The 25,411-nt window shown below is 39.5% G+C and overlaps 1 protein-coding gene across 1 annotated transcript; it reads right to left on the reverse strand.

Annotated features, from left to right (window-relative positions):
* Window positions 1-13,587: 13,587 nt before the first annotated feature.
* On the reverse strand, window positions 13,588-23,916 carry LOC144010416 (single-minded homolog 1-like). Its single transcript, XM_077510734.1, has 12 exons — window positions 23,758-23,916; window positions 22,363-22,815; window positions 21,333-21,415; window positions 21,152-21,241; window positions 20,955-21,063; window positions 20,438-20,523; window positions 19,098-19,297; window positions 18,847-18,953; window positions 18,602-18,749; window positions 15,799-15,955; window positions 15,335-15,722; window positions 13,588-14,998 (listed from the first exon to the last, which is right to left on the reverse strand). The coding sequence occupies exons 2-12, from the start codon at window positions 22,535-22,537 to the stop codon at window positions 14,271-14,273; spliced, it is 2,271 nt and encodes a 756-aa protein (XP_077366860.1). The 5' UTR covers window positions 22,538-22,815; window positions 23,758-23,916; the 3' UTR covers window positions 13,588-14,270.
* Window positions 23,917-25,411: the final 1,495 nt, after the last annotated feature.

Consider the following 25,411-nt stretch of genomic DNA (forward strand, 5'->3'; position numbering starts at 1 on the left):
TGCATGTTGAGAGGAGTCCCGGCTAATATTTTCATGATTCTTCAAGCAGCTGCAGACGGGCAGATGGTGTATGATAGCGTTTTTACATGAAGACATTGTCACATCCTTGAGTAATTGTGGCCTGGCAATTTGTGTCGTTAGTATAAGATAGGAGTCTAAAAGTATATCAGGCAATACAATTATAACATATCTCCTCAAATAATGCTGAGGAGCATTTTGTTTTTATGACTCAACTGCAGAGAGTACCAGGAATTCTTTAGGGGTAAGGTCTATATTAAAGAAAAAGGTGTCTACTTTTGTTAGTCTTTATTAAACTGTATGTATTTTGCTACCACAAAAAAATTAGACGAAAATAATTTTGATAAAAATATAGTACTAAAATGACAATGAAGTGATGCATCTCGACTCAGAGGCAAGATTTGTGTGTTGGGAGGAGCAAAGTTTAGTCTGGGTTGTTTGTGGAAGGTGTGCATGTATACACACTTAGGATTTTTTATTTTATTTTTTTTTTTAATCAAATCGTGTTATCCATTGATTTTTAAGCGTAATGTAAGGTAAATTTGAAATGATATTAAAGTTTGTTTTTATATTTACACTTGAAAATTTATATAAGCAATTATGAAGATTTTTTTTGGCTGACATGAATACGGCCTCAAGAGTAAAATAGTGAAAGATTATTCTTAGAATAATATAATTAAAGTCACTTAGTTGTGAGGTGTGGTATTTATTAGAGATGATTTTTTTTTTTCTTTTTCTTTTTCAGTGGACTACTACAAAATAACATTTGGTACAACTGGGACATAGTCTATATTGGAGTATATATTACAGGTGTGCATCTCTCCAATGAAATGTGATTCGATGCATATCTCGATACATGGGGTGCGATACGATTCAAGGATGTTTCATTTTAAGGTGAAGCAATTCAATTCGACTCAGCGGGCTTACGACTGAATTCGATACAGTATGGCTCAGAGGGTATGACGCAATGAGGGTCTTTTTACAGTACTACAAATTTGCCATTTATACAATGTGCATTTGTCATATATTAGAGGTGTGCATCTCATAAAGAACAATTCAGTGCGTATCTTGATTTACCACTTTTTAAAAATCTATGAGTATACAGTAGACAATGTATATGGTATATACTTATACAATATGTATGTATTGTTAAAGTAATTAAAGCAATATCGTATATTGTATATTTGTAGCCCGTAGGCAGTATCTTATTTTGAAATGGCTTGGTCAGAACCCAAAAAGCCCAAAACGGGTCACAATACTTCCTTATGGGTTAATTACATTAAAATAAAAATAAATTTCAATTTGTTAAAGCACTTACCCCTTAATAGGGTAACATTCATCGTGGCATACATAAATAAATACAAAAATCTATATACGGGATTTTATTTTATTATTTCTCTCATGTGAGAATCCTCACAGCACTGTGAGAAGTGTCATGGCTGGTCCACCACGATTGAAGACCATTAATGTAGGTTTTTCTTGGTAATGATAGGGCCACTTTTCTCCCACATTACAAGCCTGTGTAGCTTACTTTAGAAATGTTTTTTTTTTAGTTGCTACTGTAATGGACCAATATTTTTGGTTGCTTCTATGAAAAGAACTTGATTATGATGACCTTTTAAATAAAAGACACGTAAACACCATTTGTTCAACTTGGGAATAACAACACAAAATTTTCAATTGTGAGCGCATTTTTATAAACATACAAGATTGCTTTTTTTTTCCGCGTGGCAAAAATTCTCGCGTTCCTAAAGAGCCGACATCTGCTAAAGTTGTCCATTGTCTGCTCGCCTGAGAGGAGAAACGTGACTGGCAGGCTAATCTTGTTAGACTCTTAGCGGCAGAAAGGCAATAAGGTAATAATGTAATTATAATGATGAACCCTTTCGCGAGTAATTATCCATGTTTAACAACACGTCGTCAGGTCATTTACAGCAACCGAGTCGGCGATAGCCTTCGATCTTCTTCTCTGCCATTTATAATTTGACGAAATGATACCAACAGCGTACGAAACGCTCTGCCACGGAGGCTGTGGAAGGAGTAGTGCTTTTGTTCCACCTCTTTATCCATCTTTATTCCCGGAGACGGAGGAGAAAGTGGCTGACTGAATGAGATGTGGTTAAACATCTCAAATCCTTTTTAAGGTTGCTTTGTTTGGTTTCTTCTTAGCTGCTTTGTCCCGCGACTCTTGCTCAAACAGCAGCCCGAGACATCATCTGGTCCTGCTAGGCTCACACTGAGGAGCTTTGCTAAAGTTGCTGTTTGCTGAAGAGTTTAGGGGGGCTTCCAAGTGACAAATTGTAAAAGAGCTTTTATGGAGCGTAATGAAAAGGCAAAACAGGCGAGAAGAAAAGCAGTCATGTGCACGGAGTCGGCGCAGTCTGAAATGGTCGGGACGAATTAAGAATCTTTTCATTGACTTGAGTCCTTCAATTGGATTTATCAGGACATAAAATGACTTTTAATTAAATTTACCAAGTGATAGTCTAATTTCTGAATTAAAAAAATTCTGATGTAAATATTGTGCAAAAAGTCAAACAAGAGTTTGCTCCACAGCCTCTTAGTTTTTATTTTCCAATGTCTTCTTTCATTTTCTGTGTGTTTCCGCCAGACATCTGTAAAAAGTGAACTCCATCACCGCAAGCGCTTAATTCCTGTGTTAAACACGCTAAACATGTCATTTGTTCGGTTAGCAATTAGCATGGTTTCTACGTCTTTCCTCGTCATCCCTTCTTCAGAATGGTACTTGTCAGAACAGACGTGTATCTTATTTCCTGCCAAGGAAGTGATGATTACTGACTTAGGAGCGACTAGGTAATGTGTTAACCACAGCGCTAGCTAGCTGAAGCTCGTTGCTACTTGTAGCTAGCTAGTTCGGCGTAGGCAGATTTGTGTGATCATTTAGGCAATTGATTCTATTTTTTTTTGCCAGTCAGTGTTTTGATGAGGTGTGAAGGGCATTTTTTCCTCAATTATGCTAATCATTTGTTGACATGCTAATAACAGATCTAATTGTTTTTGACACCATTTTGTATTTTACTGGGATTCTGTTTGACTCTCGAAGGTCCACTGTCCATAAGGATTAGGACATCATGAGGTATTTCTCATTTCATTCTTTATCCGCAATCCCCTCAATGCTGACGTGTAGAATTACACGCTACATATGACACATATCTATATGCTAAACCCGGCTCTCCTTTGCCATATTGAGACCGTTTCCTATCAGCCCGAAGCTTTGTTGCCCGGTTTCTTCGCCGCCATCACCTCCCTCGCTGTTTAAGTGCCTGTTTAAAAAGCCCCTCCGTCCCAGAGGACTTGTCTTTTACCCATCAGCCTCGTTGAAAGCGCTAATCAGGCGCAAAGCCGCGGGTGCGCGGCGTGCACTTGTTAGCCCTCGTCCCAATCTTTCGCCGCATCCCCTTTGACATCCACACGGGCACTTAATTCCCCCCCTATTATGTTCTTATGTTTCTATAGCCTCCTAATGAGACAAGAAAGGGGAGTATCAGGTTGTGTCCATTGATGCGGCGTGTGTTGAATGAATGCGTGTGCGGAACCTCTGAGCCATCTGCCCGTTACAAGAAACGTGGCGGGTAATAGCGGAACCATGACCGTGGAGATCAGAGCCCCTGGCAGGGAGTCTTGTATTCATGGAGCTTTAAAGGCAGCCAGCCAGCACTGATCTGACACGCCCCATCTAGCCCACCCCCCTCTTAAAAATAACCATCCCTTCTATCTCCACTTTTTTGTGCGCCCCAATCCCTGTGCACCCCCTGATTCCTCAGTCCTCAGAATCCATGTTGCCATGGGTGATGCGAGCTGCGGGGTCAGAGGTGCTTGTTGGAGGTGAGGTCCAGACTGTGGGCCCATCTGAGTGGACCATCTGGACGAGTGACCTGACATAATTAGTTATTAATTCATCTGCAGGGGGATATGAGGGGAGGGCGGGGGTGCTCGTACTCGGCTAGGCTCCTACCTGCGGGGCTGCTGTTAGCATCGTTGCCACATTTTAGCGTAATATATACAGTGGAACCTCGATTTGATTTAACCCGGACCCAACGGAACCAGGTTCAACAGACAGAAAATAGTGTCGAGTCCATTCAAAACACCCCTTTGTACGGGGCCTTTCAAAGTTTGTTTGTTCCAAAATTCCAAAACACACAGAGACTGTTTACGTTTGCAGCTTGCGCTGCTCTCTCGTGAATAACAGACTGGACATGAGCAGGCTAGAAAAACGGGCGAAAGGAAGATTTTCTAATCAAAACAAAGTATGGACAGACGGGGCGGCCATGTTAGCAAGGTAGAGAGTCTAGACCTTAGCTTAATTGCGACCAATTGTGTCCCAAGTCCCGACAGATTTCGCTAGCCCCATGGTTTAGTCCCACTATTATGCAGGTTTTTAGTCAACAAGCTAATTGTTTGGACCATGTGCAGGTCAATCACACAGTTGTCATAGCGATATGATAAACCAATTAAAGAGGGATTTAATTGTGAAATCACTAGCAGGCGTGTTTTCGTTATACCGGAACGAGAACTATTTCCTGCTTACATGACTAAGAATCATGGGAAATGTAGTCCTGTCAGCTTTTCCGGCAGCATATTTCCAATGTTTCAATACAGAAGGGCACAGATAGCATAGCTACCGGGAGTGGTATGTTGGATAATGATGAGTGCATTGACTTATTTCCAGCTGTTGAACTGTCAACCAAGATAGATTTAGCATTAGCTAAAGTAATAACACAACCAGATTGACTAACGATTAAATTAGTTCCTGGTGAGAATTTATTGTATATTTTTTCAGCAAAATTGCAGTGTCCTAGTTTTTGATTTTGAAAATCTGGTCACCCTACGTTAGCTTAGCATCCGTCATAGGTGTGCCGCTAGCTTAGACCTTGGCAACACACCACTGTTGTCTGCCCAAATTTGAGCCAGGAAGAACCCTGTACAGAAAAATTTGCACTTCGGCAAGTCGGCAAGGGTTTTACTATTTTACCCTTTATTCAAAACCCCCACATTCACCTTGAATTAGTCACGTCTTAATCATTTATCCGCAGTGTTGAGTTCTTTGTGAGAGATGTCACAATCAAAGCGTACAGTGGTCCAATGTCAGCACCGGGTCCCCTCCCGCTGATCTGCCCCCTCCCTCAACACGAGCGCCTCTCCCACCACCCGCCGCCGCTGTCACTGCAGGGGAATCTCCTCATTGGCATGCAGGCGGCGGCCGAAGCTGCAGAGCACCGGCTCCCTCTCTCTCTGGGGACGCTCTCGTCCTTTCTCCTTGTCTGTCATCCTCTTGGCCCCCCATCACGCAGCTGTCACAATTTCTAGCAGATCCGGAGGGGAGCGCAAGAACCGGGAACAAGAGCCTGACCGACGATGTGAATATTTTCAAAGCAAGCGTCTGAAAGGCCTCTCGTGATAGCTATTAGCAGATGATTTCTATCACACGTGTGGTTGCGGTGCCGTGGGATTGTTCTCACAGCTCTGGGAAATCATTTAATCATACTCTATTTTTAAACCCCCTCAAGTATGACCAGTGGGCTTATTGCGCTTACATTTCATGGCACACATTGATGACATGTTTGCACAGAGAGGCGGTGAGATCCAAACAATACAAACAAACAAACAGTTCCTGCGACATGTGTCAGGGAGCTTTTCAAAGGGATGCGGCACGCAACCAGTGCGGTTCTTTGAATTTGGCAAGAGTGAAAGCAGAGAGGAACGCTGCTGGCAGCCAGACTCAAGCTGTGGGCAAATCAAGCATGAAATCAGGAACAAAGGGATTCACAGGATTGCAGGGCATTAGATTCACACTTTTTGAGCCCTGCCAGGGTGTGTGTATGTCTCAAGATATTGTAGTATTTCTCTAATAGCCTCATGTAAAGGATTAGTCAATTTAAATCAAGCTAGTTTTCTAATGGAATGGAATCAAATTTATTGTCATTTCACATGTCACGGGTACAGAGCAACAAATGCACTAAACTGTAAGCCTGACGGATCGCCATAAACTACACGCTGATTTCGCAGACGAAATGGAAAAAGCACATAACGTTACGTTTTTCTTTTTTTTTTGTTTTTTTTTTTTAAATCAATGGGCAGTTCACCGTCTAAGTGCAGCACGCGCTGCCTGGTCAATGAGTTGTGGAATCAAAAACACTCACTGTCTATGGCCATTAGATGGCATCATTGTATCTCTTTTCAATGGTCTCAATATGTATGAAATTTTTTGAAATTTGATGAAATAGAACGTTTTCAAGGATGATGTAAATGATCAAAGCCTTTGTCATATTAAAGTTTTTTTTTTTTTTAATAACGTGTGGCAGTAAGAGAGTTAAAGGAAAAATATTTTTCACTATTTCAAACCGCTCCCATGTGTCTTAATAACATGTCTGTGACATACTTTTGTCAACGCACTGACAAAGTCGTAACTCAGGTGCTCCGACACGCTAAGGAATCTTATTTCCGCCCCGCTTTGCAGAACGACCCCCGATTTCCTGGCTCAGCCAATTAGATCGACCGCATGACCTCAATATCCCGCTCCAGCCAATCAGAACATCTTAAACGGGCCGGGGTGCAGCGAAGCCTGCAGCCGAGGTGTCAGCGGCTACCCCGATCGAATGTTTATTCAAGTCCCGCTCGCTTGATTCGTTTACCAGCGGCTGACCACCAGAGGTGACCATGTGTGCCACCACATAACGAATCATTGGATGCACGTTGGATTCATTTTTCTCTCGTGCGCTTTTGTTTTAGACATCAATGCATGTAAGAGGTGCGGAGTTATTAAAAAATCAGAAGTTAATGCTTGCGGAAGCTCACACAAACATGTTGGAACATTTTCAGCTGAATTTCTTACATATGACGTATGAATATGCAAATGTCCCTCAACGCCAGACCTGAAATCAATCAAGTCGACATTGGGGGCCACTCTGAGTCGTGCCACCTGTGTGTGCGCTTTGTGCGGTTCACCATCCAACCTCGAACCCTAACCCCACAGTATATCACATCAGACAAGGAGTACTATGCCAACATCTGCACTGTCTTCCAATGTGCGGTACATCAATACGAAACAGCTGCTGTGGATTATTTGGTGAAGCATTAAGACGAACAAATAACGAACAAAACGGATTTGCTCTTTGAATGATGTTATATTTAAATGCTCATTTGATTACAAACCTATTTAAAAATGACTTAGACCTTGACTTAGACTTGACTTTATTGATCCCTTTGGGATGGCTCCCTCTGGTACATTTACATGTCCAGCAGCAATGAGAACAGATAATAAAATAATTCAATCAATCAATAAATAAGGTCTTCCACCAGAGATTGAATTAGTAATAATAATAATAATAATAATAATAATAAATATTACAATTGTATTGACAATATTACAGAACCAATGAAAAGCATTCAAATTTTCTAGAATTTGCAGAGGTTATGGTCATATTTTATTAAGGTCCTAATTTTCAATTTGAATGTGTAATTTGAATTTTACATGCAATCATAGCATGATCATCAAAAGCTTTACATTTTTTTTTTTTAACTATAATAATGTTAGTAGTACCGAGAAGAAGGGGGAAAAAATGGACACCAAGGTTATTATGGTGAAGAAAAACTAATGAAATAACTAAAAATAGTTTTATGAATAAAATAAAACAGTTCCTTTTTTTTTTTTTTAAAGGTAAAATAAACTAACTGATTTTACCTTTCATATTATATAAAAATAGGGGTGTAGATACCATTTTTTCCAGGCCGATACCAGTACGAGTACTCAACTCTTGACTAAGTACCGATACCATACTTTTGATACATTGAAAAAAAAAAAATAAGAAAAAAAAAAGACTGGTAATTTAAAGGAAAGAGCCATAAAATTAATGATAGTTTTCTATTGTTCTCATTTTTAATTTCTAGTTTCTGATTGTTATCTCGAGTACCGATACCTTGAAATAAGGCATGGTATGGGCAAGATACTGCTATTAGTACTATAATGTCATTCAATTTCATATTTTTATTTTATTAATATACATGAATTTTTGGGTTCATTTTAAACGTTCAGTATTACTGTTGAACAGTCTTTTGTGAATTGAAGGTTATTATGAAATACTTGTTTTTTTTTAATCTTGTACAAAAATATGCCATATATTAAAAAAACTAAAACTAATAAGAAATTAATAAGCTACCAAGCCTGCTTTAAAAATTAAATAAAGCTAACTGAATTTAAGAAAAACAAAAGTCAAAACAAAAACAAACTGATGAAAAATCCAAAACTATTGTAACCCTGCTGGACACCCCAATGAAAGCAACGTGTTCCCAAAAATCAACCCCAAACTATTCTTCACAATAATATGTTCTATGCAGCCCCACTAGTCTAAAATCACATTTATAGAATATGAATAAAGGATCCAAATCCACCTATTTTTATCCCTCTCATGGGCGGCCATTTTGCCACTTGTTGGCGACTGAAAATGACATCACAGTTGCACAAGGCTCAGATAAATGAAAAATCACGGCTCCTCTTTATTCTCAGTTTGGTCATGTGATCTACGCAGGCTGAGCCGTGATTGGCTCTTGGCTGGTCCATCAGCGTAATTGACTATTTGAAGTCTTTATTGTCTTTCTTTCACGCTTAATATTCCTTTGAACACTGAAATTGTTATATTATGAGACTATGGCTCCATATTCTTGCTTTAAACACATGGATACTAATGTTCTTATGTAAAAAGCATTCAAATGTGAACGGCTCAGTACTTTCAATCATAACTCCCTCAGAGGAGCAGTTATGCGTTCATAATACGTATATTTTCGCTTCTTAGAGTACCGTAATTTATCGTGTTACAATAGAGGACTTGTAGTGTAGTGGTGGAGTGCTCTCAAGGGTGTGCGTGAAGAAAGGGTACAGTGCGGGGGTGCGCATGTGAGTCTGGGCAAACGGCCCATGTTTAGCCCCATGTGAAGCCAAGTGTAAAAGCCTGGAGGGCACATCACTCAAAAGCCCCATTTCCACCCCCACCCCACCCCCCAAAAAAAGAAGGGCTTTCGTAATATTTAACAAATCAGCTCTAAATACGCACGCACACACAGACACAATTTTACGCCGTTCCTTAGCATCTGTGATCCTGCTCGCCGAATCAGAGCAAGAGGTGATGTCTGGCAGAGCTTCACATGATCACGTCAGACGTGACTGATGGGAGTTTTGCCTCCAGACTGTGTCCGCGTCCAGACTCGCCGATCATTCGCACACATTCATAGAAATGCGAAGAGCAGGCGTAACATGTGCGACTTTAACAGCCTTGGAACACGCTCCCGAGAGCGTCCGTGAAGAAAGCCAGCTTCTGGAGTTTGTTTTTTTATTATTCAAGTGGACTCCCTCCCTCAAAGCATCTGTCTAGTTAAACTTTACAGCACATTCTTTTTTTACTGTTTGCAAACCTCCCTGAAATCACCAAGTACATAAAAGTATCATAACATTGACCTTTGTGTCGTCAACCACTATATTAAAAAAAAATAGTAAAGTCAGTCAAACCTTTTTTTGCGTACGAAGGAATTCTGGTGCCGTGCTGAACAGAAAAATACTTTAAAAAAAAAAAAAAAAAATCTAAATTACTACCGGTACTCTATTAAACTCAGCTTTAAAAAACATGCAAAACTTTATTTAATTTTAAGAGAAAAAACAGTCACACTTTGATTTAGTTTGTATGAAGAAATTTTGGCGCCACGTGCATTTTCTGACACACACAAAAAAAAAAATATATATATATATATATATATATATATATATATATATATATATATATATATATATATATATATATATATATATATATATATATATATATAGACTCTACAAATATGCATTCGCTGAATGCTTTTATTTTGTTAAATTCAATAGGATGTGCATTGTAAAATAACGAATCTTTACTGCATAGGAACCAGAAATGATCGGTGTTATTTTCACATTAAGAGCTATGTAATTTTAAACTATAAGTAACTTGCGAGCTTCTGCACATTTTAAAATTTTAAAAGTCAACTTGACGCCAGTCCCCACAAATATATGCAATATAATTGAATTTATTACTGCTAAATTGTGTTATCGTGACTCCTTTTCACGATGTTGGACTCTTATTTTGTTAAGTTCTCGGATGCGCCATGACGCCGCTGAGGCAACGAACACGTTGACACTTTCACTTTCACCCTTATGAGATATTTTGTGGAGATTCAGAATAAAATACGCCTCACATCAAAAGATAAATAGGCTTGGGGTCGTTCCAACTGACAAGATGGCGTCCATTCGGCTCTTGGCTCTCACAGGGGTTGGAGAGTGCACATGGACAACTCCTGGTGCTCGGTGCTAATGGCTAACCGAGTGGGCCTGTATGGCTCCCCTGATGGACCCATTCTGGACTGTTGACCATAGGTTTGATAGCATTTACTTAGATATATATTAGGGGTGTCAAAATTAGTGCATTAATATTGAGTTAAAGTTCCTTTTATGACACTAATTTTTTAAATGCACAATTAATGACCGCCCCTTACTTGGAAAGCCTGTACGTGGGGAATTTCATTCGCAGCAGACACGTCCACGTCAAAAATTTAGCAGTAATACATTTACAATAATAATGCATACATTTGTGGAGACTGGGGTCAAATCGTATTTTACAATTTTTTAAATGTGCAGAGTTACTTCATGTTAAAGATTAAATAGCTCTTATTAATATGAAAAGAAAAAAGCTCTGAGATATCACCAGCATCTTACAAATGCAATTATGCCATCTAGTGGCAGAAAAATGACCTCAACACAAATCACTATCACACTTGTTTTTTACAGTACAGTATTGATTAATTGATTGATTAATTGAATTATTATGAAATTACTAGTGTTGTTCCGATACCGATACTGGTATCAGCAGAGGTGCCGATACTGCATTAAAACAGTGGTATCGGTATTGGTGCCTACTCACAAGTAACATGCCGATACCATTAATTCCAAAGCTAATATAGGATTTTGGATGCAACATCTTGTGTCTTGCTCGTGCACAACATTCACTGATATGTGACATGTTCACTGCATGCTGATCTAAGATATTTATTGGCCCTTGAATGCTCTGAGCCAATGGCAGGGCAGCTTTTTCATGTTGAGGAAAAAAAAAACCTTAGGTATCGGTATGGTATCGGTATCGGCCGATACTGCAAGGCTGGATATCGGTATCGGGGTCCAAAAAACGGTATCGGAACAACACTAGAAATTACTCTGTTAATGACTAAAATATGCAGCCATATTTCCAGTAGTGTAACATTCTTTTCCACTTTTATGTTAACAAGAGTATGAAAACTTGTGAAAAAAATATTTTGTACATTTTATTGTACATTTAAAACAGATATAAAATGTATGATTAATCGTGAGTTAGCTATTGAAGTCATGCGATTAATTAGGATCAAACATTTGAATCGCCTGACACCTGTAAGCGTATAGTTGTTGGCAAGTCTGCCTGAAATTTCGAAGGTTCTTGAAATCTCAACTGAGAGAGGCTCCAGCTCATCCATAATACGCATGATGACAAGCACCATAGAAAACAGATGATAATATTTTAACTTTGTCCAAGCTCTGACACAGTGCTAACAGAACAATCGAGGTGTCCTGGATGGTCCAAAAATATCAGAAACCACCATTGTAGGTAACTTGGGGTCACCATCGAGTTGCTGTTCTCCTCATGTCAAGCCACTCAAATAAAAGAGAGAAATTAAAATAACATTCCAAAGAGGTCTAAGACCATATGTATATATTTAGGAAATGAGGCAGACTGCATCATTTTATCCCAAAGAACGTTAACTCATTTGCTCCCAATAATGTGTAAATACGTTTTTTTTAAATGTTGTGTCCCAAAGACGTATTTATACGTTTTTGTTTGTTTGTTTGTTTGTTTTTATGCTAGAGCATACAGAAGGCCAAAACGGAAACAGATAGAAACATACTTCTTTTTTTCCTGATGAAAGAAGAGACTTTAATCTTTCTTTTGGTAGGTTCCATACTTTTATAGCAATTGAACACAATATTCTGTGGGCCTTGCAAAATCAGTCAAAATCCAGTAAAACAGCCGGGAGCGAACGGGATTGCTTCTGTGAAAATGGCTGGGAGTGAATGAGTTAACAGCAGTCATACTGGCCGCAAAAAGAGTTGCTGCGTGACGTAACCATCATCTCAGCACGGAACGTGAACGCGAGGACGTCAGCTTTCCGTCTGCTACCACATCATGGTCGGCCTGCTTCTTGCAGACATGTTGTGAGTAGTGCTTGTGGCGAGCTAAACGTAGTCTTATGTTTATGTAAAGCAAAGCGCTTGATGTCATGGAAACTGTGAGAGTAGAAGGAGCCAGACTTGTCGTCTGATAGTCACTGACAAATCAATCGATACTCATAAAGTATTATTAGTATGCTTATAAACAGACTTGATAAGTGCGCAAAGTGCTGTGTTTTGCAGCTATTCGTCTGGTAATTGAAAGTTTCTCATGTTCGGCCAAGTAGTATAGAAGTAACATTATATGGAGAGTGATGAAAAATGAATTCTTAATGAGACTACATTTTCCCCCCACATATTTTATTAAACTTGTGTAAGCTGCAAAAACATGGCAGAAAATCTGTTTTATTTTCTGTTGATTTAGCAGTTATCAACTCAGGTTCAAATAATTTAAAAATGAATATTAGCGATTTAATTTTGAAATAAAATATTGAAATATGACATATTTGAATACAATCCTTTTTTGGGCATTATCACTTTAAGTTGTTCTTATAATTTGTAGGGATTTTCAAAAACACTTTTTTCATGCCAAAACCAGTACGAGTACTCAACTCGTGAATGGTCACCGATACTGATACCAAGTACCGATACCAGTAGTACTTTTGATAGATAAAATTGCACAATGCCAGATAATTTTAAAGAAAGACCAATATAGCATTTTCCCCCTAAAATTGAAATGAATGGCAATTATCTGTTCATAAAACAGCCACAAGAGGGTGGCCGATACTGTTATTTATACTCGATTTGTATTCTGATTTATGAAATTGAGTAACGACGATTATAATTTACAATAGTGTCATCCCTTTAATTTTCAAAGTATTTATTATATATATATATTTGAAATTATCTTTCTTTCATGTTTGATTGTAAGAAATTGTACTGCCCATGTTAGAAAAATTTAAACTTGACAGTATACAGTATCTCATAAATAATAGATCAGATGAAACAATTACTTTTACATTTACTGGGATCTGATCTGAAAGTCTGCCTGCCTTTGATTGATACCGTCACAAGGATGTATTAATTCAGCAATATGTTTTGTAAGAACATTATTATTTACAATATATGAATAAATAATGAAAATAGTTCAAGAAAATTGACACGGACAAGTTGTTTGTGTTGAAACTGTATTCAGATTCAAACGATCTTTCTAAACCAATAAATAATCTCATCACTTCTTGTCCAAAGAGTCATTGTGAGATATTTACATTATAAATTAAATAAGAGAAAACATTCAGCATATTTTTAGATATGACAAACAAATTGCATGTGAAGCAGGATTTAAAGCATATTGTACTTATGCTACATGAGGTAAAAACATGGGGACATTTATTATCCTGATATGTAAACAATGTGTTTTTCAAACTGATATACACATGACAAGTATTTGGACTGCATGGTTTTTAACAGTTTTACAAACAGAAGCATTCAGCTCGCTGTTTCCACTGTCATTCAAACACCAAATCTGATTTTCGGACATGAAATATATGGCACCTAATGAAACAGCCCACTGACAAATAAATACAAAGAGCCATTGATATTTTTTTTTACACCATGGAAATGTTCGCCGTTCCCATGTTGAGTCAACCATTATTCCGATGTTTCCGTGAACTGGAGGCGAATGGGGCAATGGAGCAACACATTCTCTTACGGCCAATGGAAATCCAAGACAGATTAACCAACAAAGCCAATTGCGCGTGAGACATTTCGGCCGCAAACATCGGCTTGATGTTTAACCAGACACGGAACCTTTGTCGCCTCTGCAGGAAGAAGGGAATTCAGTTCACCGCCATTCAAATAACACGGCCTTTGCCTCTTGGCTGTGTGGACATCGGTTCGTGAACATTCTTGGAAAACAACATGCTCCAGTGTCAAGAACAGCTGTAGATCAGCATTCTGTGCTTTCGTGTCAAGGTTGGAGCATCATCCTTTAGAGAAAAAGACCCATCAGCGTCAGATATTGTCAGCTCCCGTTGGTTATAATCACAGACGTGGCCTTGTGTCCCTGCATCTGCTCGGCCTGCATCCTCATGTGAGACGCCACGTCATACTGGACTCCTCCGCAGGCTAGTCCGGAGTAACTCCTTAGGCTTTCGGGGTCGTACAGGTGCTCCAAGGAGTACCCAGTCAATGCATAGGCTGCTTGCCTGTCCAAAGGCTGCCTTTCTTGGGATGGATAAACCAAAGGGCTCCCTTGAGGTTGTGACTGATGAGGGGACAGATCCGTCTGCATGTAGTCTTTGGTGAGGGTAAGACCAGATCTGGGGATGACGTCAGAGCTGGGGCTGCTAAGGCGAGAGAGGGAACCAGGACTGGTTGTGTTTTCGTCGTTGTCCAGAGGACCGGGTACTTTTACCCGATGATGGAGGCGCTCAGAAGGAAGGTCAATGCTCGGAGCACCCGGGCCTCGGCACACCACACTGGGCATGCTGAGCTGCAAGTGGTGGGGTAGGGACGAGTTAAAACATGGACTGTGAGTCTTTGAGACGTCGAGCGGCGGTTTGTGCTGCTGAAGACGGCTTTCTTCCTCTTTGATCATCTGTTGCGTGGCGCGGATTAGGGTCTCCATCTTACTGGGCTCCCGAGGACTGGCTTGGAATTGGTCCCCGTGGTACCGCTCGCCGGAATCACTGGTGGACCCTCCGCCATCCGGTGAACTCATGATGCTGTCTTCATCCCAGTGGCCTCGTCCTGTTTACATCAGACAAGAAAACATGTTACACTTCCTGCTTGCGTTTACCTCTCATATATTTCACTGGCAAGAATACTCTCTGGTCTGAATGTGCATATGGAATCATACAACGTCTTGGCAGGCAACAGTGGTTTGGGGCTGTGCATTGTGAAATTACTTGGCTTTCAATTTGAGGCAATTTTTGAACAGATGGTAGCAATCGACACACTGGCAAGAGACGGCATAAACAACTTAGCATGTCCCATAATAACATTTGGAAAACAGCTACCAGGGGCAGCAAGGCTACAAGCTATTTCCAGAGACAGATGGTTGCGGCCTCAACCCTAACACCTCACCGTGGAAGGCGGCATGGTAGGACGTGATTTCGTAGCCCTCGCTGCTTTCCGCAGATGGTTTCGGAAGGGCCAGCACGGAACGGGTGGCATCCCACCACACTTCTCTTCCTGACTGGGGGGCTCCAAGGAAGTATCGTCCGCTTTGACATCGAACCCGATCGCAGGCGGCCGCATGAGGGCGGGTCTGGGCGTGAGCAAGGTCCTCTTCCAGTAGACCCAAGCCGTAGCACAGGGAGCCCGAGTCCGGATACAGTCGGTAGGCGCACGACGCCTCTGCTGCCTCACTCGGATCCAACAATTGAGGCGAGGCAGCCTCCGTCAGCGGGCTTCCTCCCCACTGGCTTTCTTGGTCTGACTCCGAACGCTCTGGATTGAATGCTGCAAACTGCTGCAGAGCCACAAGAAAGCAAGATGTGATTGGATGCTCTTCGCTTTGTTCAGTTCTAGAAAATGGAATTTATTACCTGTGGGTAGGGCGACACTCTGGCTTTAGCTTTCGACTGGGTCAGACGCGACTTTGTGCTCTTCCTGTCCTCGTTGAGACTTTCAGCGTAAGGGAAAGCTGGCTTGGTGGGGCTCATTTGGTCTAGGGACAGCTGCATTCCCTTGTATTCGGTGTCCCTTTTACACATAAACACAAAATACTGTGAGGTGCTAAGAAGAAAAGCTTAAGCTAATATTTATCCTAATATCCTGCCACCGATTGACCCTGTTAAGTGATGGGATAACAGGACTTAGCCCTTGGTTTGCTGTGGTCTATCATGATCGTGTTTTCTTCAGAATGCTTCGGATACAATTTTCAAATGCTCCTCCAGCTTTGTTGATTTTAAAAGATATATGGCACAAAAGGGTAGTGAATCAGTCCAAAACAGTCTCACTCAAGAATTCAACAAGTTATTTTGAAACTTGGATTAAAGGGAAAAAAAACACTCATTGTTTTTATATTTTCTGATATTTGTCTCGGCAGACCGCTTAGCAAACATTTTAACCATAAATTCAAGAATTCTATCAATTTCAAATATTATCCAGGACCAGATGTTGGAACCCATGCAAATCAGTCTCGCCAAAGATTTTGTTCTCCGTATGTCAAAGTAAAAACTGTTGATATTGTAGGTTGTCCAAAACAACGGGTCAGCGCAAATGTGTCTCCAAGACACATTTAATATATCAAAGTAAAGGGCTGCTTTTTTAAAACAATATTCTAAATTGATCAAGTGAAACATGACTATTGAAGCCAGCGTCCTGGTACTGAACTCAAGCCAGAGTCAGTGCAGATGGAGCGACAAGGCTCCTGTGTCAAGTGCTCAGCAAACATGAGCCTATTATAACTTATCACATCAACAGTATGTAATAGCAGCTGCCTGGCATTTTAAACCCCATGGCCCATACCTGACCCCGCGTAGCCCGCCTCTTTAATAGGACTCTAAATATGACCCATTCTTTATGTACAACACCTCAGGAGAAAGGCTGTGTTTGGATAGCCACCAGCGAGCGAGTGTTATTTGCTCTTGCGAGGTAAAGTTGCGCCGCTTTCGGGGGGGTTGCATCCTATCTGCACCCTGCTGACTCGTGGCTGAGCCAATAATGTCGGGCCATTGTGCAAACTCAGCTGTGTTAGCCGAATTCCACCTCGGGGTCAATGTCAGACCACCTCGCGCCTGAAATGCACCACCACTGCGGCTGCTGACATGTTTTATTAATGGCTTTTTGTTGGGTGCTTGTTAGTAATTGTTTTTCTCTCAAATGTTAAAACAATGCAGTCACGCTGTTTTCTTCATAATGGATTCAAGAACTAAAATGACATGCACTTAAATGTAACACGTTGATGAGCCAAACCTAACAAGGCGAATCCAACGTGTACTAGCTGGGAGATAGCTATTGATTCCAAGTTCCCCGTTCGATCGACTTTGCTTTCCTTACGCTGCCAATCGATAGCGGCAGTAGAGGTTTTTTGATGGGGTTCAACCCCGATGTTTGTCTTGCTGTCTCGAAGGGTCTGAGTGTGATTTGTGCTCTCATAACAACAACTTCCAGGAGCCCTGCTGCGGCAGTGTTGGGTGGATTTGTCAAGAGAGGCTATATAGTGATGTATCTTTTTCAGGCTACATTTAATAATTCCAATTCTATCATCTATATTATATCACAGGGAGGCATGGTGTGGGAGTGGTTAGCACGTTCGCCTCACAGTACTGAGGTTTCGGGTTCGAGTCCAGGCCTTCCTGGGTGGAGTTTGCATGTTCTCCCCGTGCCCGCGTGGGTCTTCTCCGGGTACTCCGGTCTCCTCCCGCATTCAAAAGACATGCATGGCAGGTTAATTGGACGCTCCGAATTGTCCCTCGGTGTGCGAGTGTAGATAGTTGTTTGCCTCTGTGTACCCCGTCTACTGCCCTTAGCCAGCTGAGATAGGCTCCAGCACCCCCCGCGACCCTTGTGAGGAGTAAGCGGTTCAGAAAATGGATAGATGGATGGATGGATATTATATCACGTTAAATTGGGAAAAATTCCACTTACACTATGGGAGAGGACGGTGCCTTGCTCAAGAGCACCTGGACAGTAGCTAACAAGCAGAATAGCATCTTTCGAATAACTAGTTACCATTTCTACAGTAAATTATTCTCTGCAGCCCAGCAGAGCCGTCCCCCATGTGGGTGGGAAGCCAAAACAGCATAATAGTAGAAATCATTTTGGACAGATTAGACCTTCTTCCACATTATAGAAAAGGGCTCCACAGCTGTGTACTCGATCTTTCTGGCATCCAGTAAATACTTCAACTGCGAATATACAGTCTTCTGGTGGTTCTTGTTAGTATAATATTGGTGAGGGACTCTCCCAGAACTTTTCAATTGGTTCTGTGACCCGGATCTTATTAGAAATGGACGCCAACCATCGTTTTCCCAATTTAATGATTGGTGCACCGCCATGTTTTTGCTATAGTTTTGATGTACGTTGTCCACATATGATCCAGGCATGAGTCGGATCTGTGGATAACAGATTGCGAGCATTTTGTATGTGTTCACTGCCATGATAATTGTTCAAATTGCAGTTTAAGTCACAGGGTCTGTACATCCATGTATTGCGCAAGTGGAAAATTCCATTTCACTCCGCCATTTCCCTGCGATTTTACTTTTATTCTTCCATTGATGCATTTTCGATAACAATTACCCCTTTCAGGGTCACAGAAGGGGGCGGAGCCTATGAACCTACACCCTGGACTTATTTCCAGTCAATCACAGTGCAATGATCCCTCGCCAAATCTTGTAGACTCACGTTAGGACATAGTTGACACTGACGATGCAATGGGGTCTCGATGACCTGCTGTTGTGGACGATGGTGGCGTAACTCTGCACCCACACCCACCCGCCGTGCTTGGCCAGGAAACGGTAATACTTAGTAGTGACTTGGCCCTTTACCAGCACTGGCGGAGATAAAAGAATCACACAGATGACAGAGATTAGCGTGTTTGCGTGTGTGTTTGCGCGGGCGTAATGGTCCGCATGTGTCGGCACACTCACGGAGGTGGTGCGCGCAGCGGAGGTGGAAGATGTCACAGCTGTGCACGTGATGGTACAGCGTTTTCTCAATCAGGTCCTGCGGCTCATAACCTGTCAGCTCGGCAACCCTGCAGAGAAATGATTGGAAAAATCGCCATCTTTACGTTTTAACAAGATCTCTGCTATTATTCTGCTACGGCAAATCTGGTTGTAATTATCAGGTGGCACTTGCAAACTAGCCTAATGACGGTCAATTGGAAACGCGCGCACACCTGGAGTCCAGGAAGATGAGTTTCATGTCTAAACTGGCCCGGAACATAAACATGTTGCTGTGCAGTTTGATCTCGGTCACGGCGCTGGGGGGCAGAGAGTGCCCCACCGCCACCAGGCCCACGTTCTGGTAGCAGCCCTCGAAGGGGGCCATGTCCAAGCTGTACTGGCGGATCTTCAGGTAGCCACTGCAGTGGATCACCTGGAATCGGAACACATTACGATTTCGAATCAGTGCTGCTTGAAAAGTGGATATGGTTCGAGATAGACAGAGTATTTTTTTCAGGGCCGATATATTATCAAGGAGGATTGTCTAGGAGGCTGATAACCGATATTTCGAGCCAATATTCATTTTCAGCAAAAAAAAACAAAAAACAATGGTTTTAAAATTGTTAAAAATACAAATTGCAGCTTTTAATTTTGTTGAAATCACTTAAAGCGTGTTTATTGAACTACTTTTGAGATTTGCAAAATGCTGATTTAAAAAAACAAACAAACACACCAAACATGTTTGTATTAAAATTAGCAATGTTCGATACCACCTTTTTTCAGACCAATACCAGTATGAGACTCAACTCGAGTAGTCAACGACATGATACTAGGTACCAATAATACTCGTACCTCTGATAAATAAACACCCCCCCCCCCCCCAAAAAAAAAAAACAAAAACAAAAAAAAACAATAACAAATAATTGTAAAGAAAGACCTATATATCCTATTATAGCAATTATCTTTAAAATTGGAATTAATGGCAATTTTTATTCTTCTGATTTCTAATTGGTAGTTGCTGATAGTAAAATAGCCACTGTCGCAAGTACCGATACCTTAAAAGAAAGCCGGGTATCGGCCTGATACTGATAGGTATCGGTACCCCTCCCGACCATATTTAAAATTCTAACAAAATGTTGAAGGAGCTCCCAGGGTCATTAGTATGTTAAACGAAAACTTAAACAATAGTTTTCAACAATATATAAATTTTTCCAACATTTCAAAATTAAAATATGAAACTTTCATGTTATCTTCATTTTACTTTAAAATAGGTGCAGAGTTCCAGGCTCAGCAGCATCTAATAAAGTTAACTGAAAAAAAAAAAAATCCCTGAAGTTAACAGTTTTAAATTGTTCTATAGCCGTCTAATTTAAAAAAAAAAAAAAAAAAAAAAAGAAGAAAAAAAGACTGATGTAATGATAGTCATCAAAATGCCGATTATGGGCGATAACAAATGTATTGCATAAATAAATAAATAAATAAATAAATAAAATACAAATTATTGGTTTATTTTTTTTTGCCGATTATTAATGGAATTTTATACCATACATTCAATGACATTTACATATTTTACCTTGTATCCACCACTGGTGAGGCCTGCGTTTCTTTTGGCCAACACACATTTCATTCTCAGAAAGAAAGAGCGCTCCACTTCATACTCTGAAACAAAAAAAAAAAAAGTTTTTTTTTTTAATATGTCTTGCACTGTATAGCAAATAAAATACATTTGTAGCCATATAATAATAGCACATTGTCTGCACATAGAACGGGGGCGAAATATGTAACGAAAAAGAATGGCTTAAAAAAAAATTGCTCGAAGCACACTTTATTCCGGTCTATATAGTGAATATAACACAAACAAATGAAGCAATTGGGGGTAAAGAAAATCAACTAAATACTTCCAGGTGTGTACTTTGGCGTCATTTACACCAGCGTGCGTCAATCATGCGTCACCTTAACACTGACGCGTCTGTTCCAATGATTGCGTCGCTCGACACGCTCATGACATAGCAAATAGACAAGAATAATGAGTTGGAAACCCAGACCGAATATAAATAGCATACAATGATTAGTGTTTTTTTTTTTTTTACCTTGTACAAAATGCGAGTGGTAGGGCTGATGTGGCGTCAGCACAGCTGTCATCTCGTCGTGGTCTGCCGGGTGCACATATTCATAAATACTGTTTCCGGTCAACTCTACCTGTGGAGAACAACTCCGATCATGAACGCGTACTTAATTATTCATTTCGAATATGTAAAGAATAAAAAAAGAATAAAGAAAAACAGACCTGGGATAGTCCTAAATGCACGGAGGCTGTTTCTGAAATGTACATTATTTTCCCATCCGGAGCGACGACGAATATAAAGCCATCCAATGTCTACACATAAACGAAAAGTTACAAAAAAATAGAATTAGAAGCCACATAATGATAATAATAATAATAATTATGGTAGTTAATAATAATAGACCTGCAGTAGATGAGAGCCCAGCTCACGTCCGAGATTGTCCAACGGTCTCGTTCGATTTGTATGACCCCAAGCTTCCCCCAAACCTGCAATATTAATAATAATTATAATAATAAATGAAAACAAATGTAAAACATACTATAGAAATATTTTTAAAAACAAAAAAAAACACGACATATTTGCTATTTATTTATCACACAACTACAACAATCTCACAAATTTATGTCAAGAATTACAAATGTGAGGCCTTTTTTTTCCCCATATAAAAATGCTCTCATCTGTTTCCACGTGAAACCGATTAAAAAAAAGAGAGAGGGAGAGCATTTTGCATGTTCCTCCCTTGGCTGCCGTGTTTCCTCGCGCTCACATGGCTTAAGGTGATTACAAGCCCTGCAGGGCCCTCGCCATAATAGCTGCGTCTTGTTCGCAGTCACGCGTGCCCGCGGAGAGCTGCTTATAGAGGTCTATGCTATACGAGGAAAAAAAAAAAAAAAGAGATGAGGATGGAGCTCTTTTTTTTTTTTTTTTTTTTTTGCTTCACCTGCAAGCTCGATCAATGTCACATACACTTTAGAACAGTTATGCAGTGATTGATTTCATCCCCCAAATCTGCAAGTATATCGCAGCACATTCCGATATACGATAATTGTGCATCTCTTAACGGTAATGATTTATTTTGATCATATTAAGTTTTTGTTTTTTTTATAGTGGGTGCTCATATCGTTTTTAATTGTTTTTTGTTTCACTTTCCAAAAAATGAAAGCTATTTCATCATGCTTTTCATCCCCCAAATTTGCGAGTATATCGAAGCGCATTCCGATATACGATAATTGTGCATCTCTTAACGGTAATGATTTATTTTGATCATATTAAGTTGAATTTTTTTTTTTTTAAATAGTGGGTGTTCCTATCGTTTTTTTAATTGTTTTTGGTTGCACTTTAAAAAAATAAAAGATATTTCGACATGCCCTTAACTACTAAAAAATAAATAAATAAATACATAAATAAATACATAAATAAATAATAGGCTCACCCTGCGGGAAAACAATCCTCATCTTCAGGTAGCTGGTGGTCAGTCTGATGATGGACGCTTTGTCCAGCTGCGACGTAATGGCCGACGGTAAAGGCAACATTTTGGCCAGTTCGTAAAATTCACTGTTCTCCTTTTCGCGTCTAGTCCTTGCCGCCGTTTTCGACTTCTCCTTCATATCTTGGCCGGTTGGTTTTGTCTGCTGCTAATGATGATGCTGGTCCTCGCTTGCATATGCGGCCCGCTCTGCATGTGCTCCTCTCACAGCAACAGCGCGCTTTGATTTTTCCTCATAGTTTTTTTTTTTTTTTTTATTTGATTGTGTTTAATCAGAAGGAAGGCGCTTTTTAATATTAAATATCCAGCGTGCGTGTGTTCAGATATCCTCGATATTCCTTAGATCGACTTGTTGTCATACATCCGACGAGGTTGGTGGTTTCTTCGAGCATCTTTCACCTGCACAACAGAAACAAAAACAGATGTGCATATACGAGTATTGTAGTGCTGGGCAACCAAATCAATTTAAACGTTAAATCAATCATCATACAAAAAAAACCCCCCAAAAAAACATATAAGCTGTTCAAGTTAACATCATTTCAAATCTCAAAAAATTAATAATTTAAAATGAGCTGTAACGACCTGAAGATGTGAACCAGTACTTAAAATTTCGTTTATATTTTAATTAAATCAAATTTCTAAAATTATTATTATTATTATTATTATTATTATTATTTAAAAAATGTCCTGATTGGAAATCTGCACCAGTTGTCGTATTTGTTGTAAACAATTTAATAGAAAATATTGTTCAACAATAAAAAAAAAAATGTTGCAAAAATCTAAAACGATTTTTATTGTCACTAATTTACCTGAAAAATATTTTGCTTGTCTACATTTATTTTGATAGTCTTAAATTTTTGTATGCTATGCAATATAATAAAATGCACACTAAATGATCTGTGATAGTGGTTAAACAAAATAAGGTCGACAAATCACAATGTTAAAAGTTTTTTTTTTTTTTTTTAAATAAAAAATGTTTTTTTTTTTTAGTTTTCTTGAACAATTAGCAACAGATTTTTTTTTGTCCTAAAATACAAATAGACACCCTAACTTATTTTATTATTGGTATGGTATGTACAATTACGACTCATGTAAGTAACATTAAATAAATATAATTCAATTTTATTTAATAAGAAATTAACAACGTCGTAATTAACAATGCACGTTGCATTCCGGAATTGTGCATACAAGTCTTTTGAAAAGAAACTTCATTATCCTCAATAATAATAATAATAATAATAATAATGATAATAATAATAATAATAATAATAATAATGTGATTAAAAATAACACAATTGTATGCGGCAGGCCGATGACTGGACACTTGCGAATCGATCTTACCGCTCAGCCTGCTGGGAATTTCACCTGGTCCTGAACCGGCTCGGCCGAGTCGTCCCACTTTGGTTCCCCTTTCTCAGCTCCTCCCGGAGTTCCACCTGGAAAGGCGAACACTGGGCCGTGCGCTGCATACGCCTTCCCAAATTACGGGGACGCGCAACGAGTGGCATTCGTGCCCCAACAAGCCTCCTCTCCCGCCACTTCCTCAATGTGCCTCTCAGGAGCGGCTGGGGACACGCCCCCGCCGCTGTCCGATTGGCCGCGAGCCCCCCAAGCCTCTTTCGCGATTGGCTGGTTCACTGGTGGGCGTCATTTTAACGCTGGCGTGCGCGCGCACTCACACTCGAGGCCGTGTCACGTGCACGCAAGAGCTTAGTTGACGATTTTGTTGTGTTTTTGTCATTAGCTGATATCAAGAAATAAATGGATATAGTGCAGCATTGGCTAATACGTTTGAGGATTATTAAGCAAATGATTATGTAATTATTAAATGAAACATAAATAAGATCATTTTAGTGATAATTTTGCCCAGTTTAATGAGGTTATTACTATTCATAAGGATGCGAATTAGTCTTGGTGCAATAACAAATAAAGCCAGCATTTTGCCAGCCTAGTGTTTTAGTTACATAGTGAAGCTCTCGAAAATGGGGAATTGTAGGAAATAATAACATGCATTAATAACTATGGGAACATAAAATAAGGATGCAGTAAAGATTGACAAAGCACAAACAAGACGAGGGAAAAAAATAATTCATAATAATAATGAAACAATGTGGTCTTATTGTAAGTGGGGAAACATTCCAAATAAGCCCTTTAAAATGGGTTTCCTTCATTTTAAACTATGTATTTATTTATTTTATGTGTGAAATAAGCGATTACATGCTAATCAATGAAATATGTGATTTTATTGTTCAAATAAATTATTTGATAAAACCAATCATTTTGATCATTTAGGCCTATATTGTGATTTCATTATCAAATCACAATGAACATTTTGCACGTGGCACTGAAATTGCTGTCCACCCTGTCATCACGAGGTACAACTTAAAACAAAACACACACACAAAAAACAACAACAAATCTCTTGTTTTCAGTGACATCATGAAAAGTGGAGGCTGAAACAGTGGATAGCTTCAAATTAAGTATTTATACTTTTGTTTTGTCATTTTATCTTATGTGTGTAATTGGATCTTGCATAGTTATTATGCGTATCTGCCGATACCATGTCTGATCCCATCCGATACCTTGCCAATGCATTAAGGAGGAAAACAAGATTGCATCCAAATTTTATTCCAAATTAAGGTATCCCAACATGACATCTTGTATTTGGCTTTAAGTCTAGTGTAGTAGTGATTCAAAGGAAATAAACACATAAATTTCATTGCATATCAGTAGTGCGCCACAAAAAAAAAAGATAAACAAATCACATTTAAAAACACTGTCTTTGATAAACAAAGTAAACTTTTAAAAAATCGATTATAAGAAGTTCCACTTACATTAAGTACATTTAAATTATTTAGTCAAGTAATCAATGTACATAGCAATTTGTAGAACTAAAACTAGATTGCTTAATTGCATTTCAAGCAATAAATGGACAATGGAGAACAAGTCATTTAAGTTGGAAAAGTTGAAATATTTATGGAAGCAAATTGTTTGT

This window comes from Festucalex cinctus, chromosome 21 (genome assembly GCF_051991245.1).
Source record: "Festucalex cinctus isolate MCC-2025b chromosome 21, RoL_Fcin_1.0, whole genome shotgun sequence".
Classification (NCBI taxonomy): domain Eukaryota; kingdom Metazoa; phylum Chordata; class Actinopteri; order Syngnathiformes; family Syngnathidae; genus Festucalex; species Festucalex cinctus.

Coding starts and splice junctions, on each gene's coding strand:
- LOC144010416 (XM_077510734.1), bottom strand. CDS start 22,537: ATGAAGGAGAAGTCGAAAACGGCGGCAAGGACTAGACGCGAAAAGGAG. Junction 20,524..20,954: donor CCACTCGCATTTTGTACAAG/GTAAAAAAAAAA, acceptor TTTTTGTTTCAG/AGTATGAAGTGGAGCGCTCT. Junction 19,298..20,437: donor TCACCAGTGGTGGATACAAG/GTAAAATATGTA, acceptor TTCCGATTCCAG/GTGATCCACTGCAGTGGCTA.